Below are 6,301 nucleotides of genomic sequence, written 5' to 3' on the forward strand. Positions count from 1 at the left end.
TCATAAATTGAATATTTCTGGGTTTTGGGCAGTTAATTGGGGAAAAAAGGTGATTTAAAGACATCACTTTTGGTTCTGTGAACTTTTTTTTCACAATTTTCTGACATTTTATATCCTAAACACCTAATAAAAATGATCAGCGGAATAATCAATAATGGAAATAATCATTAGTTGCAGCCCAACTTTGTTTGAGAAGCATTCTGTATTTAATTCATTATAATTGTGATATATTTCCTTTACAACTTTGATCATTTAGTATACTTGAATATTGATGCTATTGCATTTTGTTTTGATGAATTTCATCATGATGCAGTCAGATAATAAACATAAACAAACTTATTTTGACCTGCACCAAAATCAGAACTTATTTTGCGGGTGTCTTTTTGGTGTAGTCCTGACACGTGTTGCCCACGAGTCTCTTACGTAACAGATGTTCTTAACGTATAAAAAAAATCTTTTTTTAGCAAAGTGAGATTTACTGTCCAACATATCAGTTGTAATGAACGAGCATGTGTTTGCTGTACAACTTCAGCCACACTGACAGTGATCTGAGCTCTGTGCTCCTTTGAGGTACACAGTGGAAGACTTTAACATAAGCCAGCAGCTTGTCACTCAGTATTCAGTGCACAGGGCCAGAGCGAGGACACCCAATTTTCACAGAGCAATATGTCTTCTTTCTGCTGTGACCTTTAAATGGCCCCTGACGCTCAACACAGATAAATGTGCCATGTTGGAAAGAACAAAGTGCTTTCAGACCATTTATATTGAGCGAGTTTTTTGATGAACAGCTCAAATGCTACAATCCAGCGTGGGGACATTCCCATATATGTGCACGTTATTGATTTAGGCACAAAACCTTGCCTGCATCAGGCAAATGACTTCCCCTCAGGGTTCTTGAAAAGGATTTGTACTCTGTTTATGATGTGAAATTCCCACAGAAAGTCAGTATGTTTTTTGTTCTGGACAGTTTTGTCCTTATTATCTCTTCTGTACTGCCGTGTAATGAGTACGATCTCCTGAGGGGTCGTAGGTAGGAGGAGAATGATCATGCCACAATGATTTAATCTCAGCAGCAACAGCTAGAGTGAAAGTCACAACACAGGACTATTTAAGCAGCCTCCAAGTGTCTCTGTGTCTAATCCAGGCACTGAGCCCTTCACACCCATGGGTGCTCTGAGAACGAGCACATATTTTACAGTTTAACAATACCATTACATACATCCTGAGCCCTAGCAGCAATAGCAGGATAGCTGCAAACACTGAAATGCCATTTTATAACAATTTAATATTTTGGTACGAGGGCAAACTCATGTTGAAAGCAGTCGTCCACCTTTCCCTCTTGATCTTAACAGCTCCATTCTCCATAGACAGACTTCACTAAGCTCTGGTCATAAAATGTTAGCATTATTTGAATACTGGGGCAAAAGGATGCTTAAAGCAGACCACAGCCTACCACTCATTACATAAGACCAAAACAAAGAGTCACACAGTGAAGGGTTATGGCTCGGGGTCGGGTGACAGCAGCATATGATTCATGGCTTGCTGTGCCCTTTTGTCTTGTCCTCCTTGTGGTGGGACCATCCACTGCTCTTAGCCAGTTGTTATTTCACAGCCTTCAGAGCTCGCTCCCCGTCCGTTTCAAGCAAACCGGCAATGTCATCTCCTATGTCTTGTTCTTTCCTCAGTGCAGGAATAAAGAAAGAATATGGCATGTGTCACAACAAGAGATGTTGCTTTTTCCTCATTGTTTTGATGTTGGGAACAACAAATGGTATCAACATTGCTTTTGATTTATCTGTAAAGGTTTCTTATGTGGAAGAATACATTACCTTGACTTTTATTACATAAAAAGGTAATTGCTAGACCAGTGGTTGGTGTTTGAGGTACCACTATATGTTCAGACAGAGGAAGAGAAATATGCCAGGGAGGATTAATCCAATGCACTGCGATAACCTTTGATATTATACTTAGGCCAAAGTATTCCCTCCTGTTAGGATCTTTATATTTTATGACTGCATGTTGTGTGTTCTAGTTTGAGTTTTCTGCTGGAGACACTGAAAATGTTTTAGTGTATAGCTGGTTTGCAATAGGTTTCCTCTATTCAATAAAGGTATAAAATGCAAATGGAGAACCAAGAGAGCATGACTAAAGCATGAACTTTTATCATTTCAGAATGTTCCATATGTGGACACAGCATGTTGCAGGGCAAGCGCGTCCATGCAGCTCATTATAATTATGGAAACTCATTGATTTTATGCAAATGAAATCAAGAAATATCTTTTCATTTGCCATATGGTGAGTCCAGCAGCACACTTGTTTATGAATATATGTGCACACTTATGATGAAATCTATTAAAACTGTTTTGATTGGGGGGGCACACTCACACTGTGCTAAAATGGGAATGTTTGGTCTGCAGCAGTGGCTTCCCCCACTCTGAAATGTGGGGTTTGGAGCTTCTCAACAGAGTCAAACAGCTGCTGACACCAGCTGTGTGGCACAAGTGGTCTCTCCATTTGGAACCGTAGGGCTACATGTGTCCTGCCAATCTAAACTCACATGTGTTTAGGAGAAGTTTCCAGAAACACAGATACAAAACAAATGGAATAATCTATTATTCAGAATACTAAAAAAAGCTGTGGATATTTATGAATTTACAAGTCATCAGACAGATGTTTGGATATTCACATACAGTAGACTTGGCTTGGGTTTATAAAGATAACTCCTTGTGACCCCGTGGCTCCCTTACACCCCAGTTAAGAGGAAGAAATGTGTCTCTTTATGTTTTAAATCCATGTTTCTACTGGATATGGCCTGTGTCCTTCAGTGTGTCTTTGTTAAAACACTGATATTATAGGATTATTATACTGACATTAGGCAGAAATGTGCCAGACTGTCGCTATTATTCACTCCAGTGGGCCTTCAACAGACACAGTGAGGTTTTTCAGTAATATTATCGATATAGAAAAGAAAAGGGAAGCCAAGTCATTGTTTAGTCTGTCCTCACCGCTGTCCTCCAAACATGGGCGGCAGGCACAGATGTCCGCGCGGGAGTTCCCTCTCCTTGTCCTGCCATTCATGGAGAGGCCGTTGTCAATGGGGCAGTGAGCTGCCAAATATGGAGAAGGGGTCGCACCGCTCGGCCCCTTCTTACGGACACTTGTCAGGGTATAAATTGGTCCGACGTGACATTTCGGGACCCCCTGGTTTACACGCTCAAGATCCGGCGAGCCTGGTGCTGATCTGGTGAGTACCTGCACTGGCACTGACCGAGGGAGGACTGAGAAAGACCACCCAGTGGATTTGTCACAAGCGGATGGATACAGAATTTGAACAGGAATGGCAGTGATTTCCACCTTTGCTTAACCAATCGAACTGAAACGTATCATCTCACCACATCGGCCTGTAGTTCATCAGCTTCTTTTCTTTTGCGGATTGTGGATTATAGTTGTTGTGATATATATATATATATATATAACAATTGAACTTTTTCCAGCTCTAGTGTTAGTGACCCAACAAAGAAAATCCGAAATACTAACCCGGTCTTAACGTATACGTATATAGCACATAATGTCAGCATAATTCACAATAAGAGTGAGAAGTGACCTTATGTGTGTTGAGAGAAGGCAATATCTTCAATCTCCCCATCAAAACAAACGCGAATGTCATCGCCGGATCTAACAGTGCCACTGCGTGCGTGTGTGTTGCAGATCTGACACCATGTGCGACGACGAAGAGACTACCGCCCTGGTGTGTGATAACGGCTCTGGCCTGGTGAAAGCTGGGTTCGCCGGCGATGACGCACCTCGCGCCGTGTTTCCATCCATCGTTGGTCGCCCCCGTCACCAGGTAAAGTCAACTATTCATAAACTCCACAGTGACGAGTGCCACTTTAAGTTGTTTACATCACATACAAACAATCTATGGCTTTGGATGAGGGCCAGATCCACCGTGCGTAATTGCGCACCAAAATTACGCATCTACATTCAAACTGATAAGCAGAGCAAAACACAGTTTAATTCTGTATGTAGTGGCAGTTATGATGCTCTGTGATGATTAGTAGTAGTTCTCCACCACATCACTAATTCCCCGATCCTTGCTGTTATCAGGGCGTCATGGTCGGTATGGGCCAGAAGGACTCCTACGTCGGCGACGAGGCCCAGAGCAAAAGAGGCATCCTGACCCTGAAGTACCCCATCGAGCACGGCATCATCACCAACTGGGACGACATGGAGAAGATCTGGCACCACACCTTCTACAACGAGCTGCGCGTGGCCCCAGAGGAGCACCCCACCCTGCTGACAGAGGCCCCCCTCAACCCTAAGGCCAACAGAGAGAAGATGACCCAGATCATGTTCGAGACTTTCAATGTCCCCGCAATGTACGTGGCTATCCAGGCCGTGCTGTCCCTGTACGCATCAGGGCGTACCACAGGTATGACAGACTCCTCAGGTGTGCAGGATACTTTGTTCAGTTCGTTAATATATGAATTTAATTTTCACGTATTCATCATCAGGTATTGTCCTGGACTCCGGTGACGGTGTGACCCATAACGTACCCATCTATGAGGGTTACGCTCTTCCTCACGCCATCATGCGTCTGGATTTGGCCGGTCGTGACCTCACAGATTACCTCATGAAGATCCTGACTGAGCGAGGATACTCTTTTGTCACAACCGGTAAGTATAGACTACTCATTTACATTTATGACGAGTTTGTGTTGGCTATGGCGCACCGCGTACTGTATTTCCAAATTATCTTTATTTTAACACTGTAATCTATCACACAATTTTTCACACCTCCACCCTAAACATACACAGAAGAAAAACACTGAGTGATGTCGTCCCTCTGCCGATAAACCCAACAAATTGTTAAATCAATTGCAAACCAGTGGGAAAATACCTTTCACTCGCATCTAATTACCTTCACATGTTGTTTTGACGTGAGTAATGATGCACATTTGACTGACTTCCTACAAATCTGATCCCCGCCACAGCTGAGCGCGAGATCGTGCGTGACATCAAGGAGAAGCTGTGCTACGTGGCTCTGGATTTCGAGAATGAGATGGCCACCGCCGCTTCCTCCTCCTCCCTGGAGAAGAGCTACGAGTTGCCCGACGGTCAGGTCATCACCATCGGCAACGAGCGTTTCCGCTGCCCGGAGACCCTCTTCCAGCCCTCGTTCATCGGTGCGTAAAGGCGAGCGCAGACACGGCAGAGTTAATTTAGCTGTAGTAGCTGTGTGTCCCGTGAACTGTAGTTTTTAAGGTTTCATACAGTAACTCGACTTTAAGTCTTTGCTATAGCCACTTAAGTACTAGAGTTAACCTAACGTACTCAAAAACAAATGAAATGATAATTTCACATGTTTGTTTGGCGCAAATCAACTTTTGTTCTAAAACTTAACCAATTGATCTTTTCTGACTCAGTGCGAAAAAAAGAGACCTGGGCTGAATAATACTTGCTTTAAGGATGTTAAGACTCGATGCTCGACTCAGTCCTTGCATATGAGGATTGTTTGCACAATTTGCCCAGAGTTTCAGGCGAACTTGATATAATTTAAAACACATTTATCAGATATTATATCAGAATAAAAACTCTATAAATGGGCGGGTTTCCAAATATAGAGGTGTTTATTGCTCATATTAGTTGGTTGGCTGCCTGATCCTGATCATCAACTGGAGGTCACAGTTTTTCCACCTCCTGTTTCACCACTTCATGGCCGATAAATAGACACGAGTGATCTAAAGAAGAGGCTGGTTGTTCACATTTGCGCCGCAGAGCGCGCAGCTGTCGGCAGAGCTGTCCACTTCAGCACCTGTTCCGACAGCTGACGGCGGTGTCATGTGCTCTTCGCTGCGGGAGGTTAAACTCACTAACTTGTCTGTGTTTGCACAGGCATGGAATCTGCTGGCATCCACGAAACCACTTACAACAGCATCATGAAGTGTGACATTGACATCCGCAAGGACCTGTACGCCAACAACGTCCTGTCTGGCGGCACCACTATGTACCCGGGTATCGCTGACCGCATGCAGAAGGAGATCACCGCTCTGGCCCCCAGCACCATGAAGATTAAGGTAACTTAGACTCACTGTTTAACATGACAACATGACAACATCTCTATGAGTCGAAGATAAACAATTGTGTTTGTGTTTAGATCATCGCCCCCCCTGAGAGGAAGTACTCCGTCTGGATCGGCGGCTCCATCCTCGCCTCTCTGTCCACCTTCCAGCAGATGTGGATCAGCAAGCAGGAGTATGATGAGGCTGGACCCTCCATCGTCCATAGGAAGTGCTTCTAAG

At 43.9% G+C, this 6,301-nt stretch overlaps 1 protein-coding gene across 1 annotated transcript; it reads left to right on the forward strand.

Moving 5' to 3' along the window:
* The first annotated feature begins 3,214 nt into the window (after nt 1–3,214).
* LOC139297294 (actin, alpha cardiac muscle 1) lies at nt 3,215–6,301 on the forward strand. The gene is made up of 7 exons (XM_070919904.1): nt 3,215–3,244; nt 3,709–3,847; nt 4,108–4,432; nt 4,515–4,676; nt 4,994–5,185; nt 5,895–6,076; nt 6,157–6,301. Exons 2-7 carry the CDS (start codon nt 3,719–3,721, stop codon nt 6,298–6,300), a joined length of 1,134 nt encoding a protein of 377 aa, XP_070776005.1. The 5' UTR covers nt 3,215–3,244; nt 3,709–3,718; the 3' UTR covers nt 6,301.

Source organism: Enoplosus armatus, chromosome 15, assembly GCF_043641665.1.
Source record: "Enoplosus armatus isolate fEnoArm2 chromosome 15, fEnoArm2.hap1, whole genome shotgun sequence".
Taxonomy (NCBI): Eukaryota; Metazoa; Chordata; class Actinopteri; order Centrarchiformes; family Enoplosidae; genus Enoplosus; species Enoplosus armatus.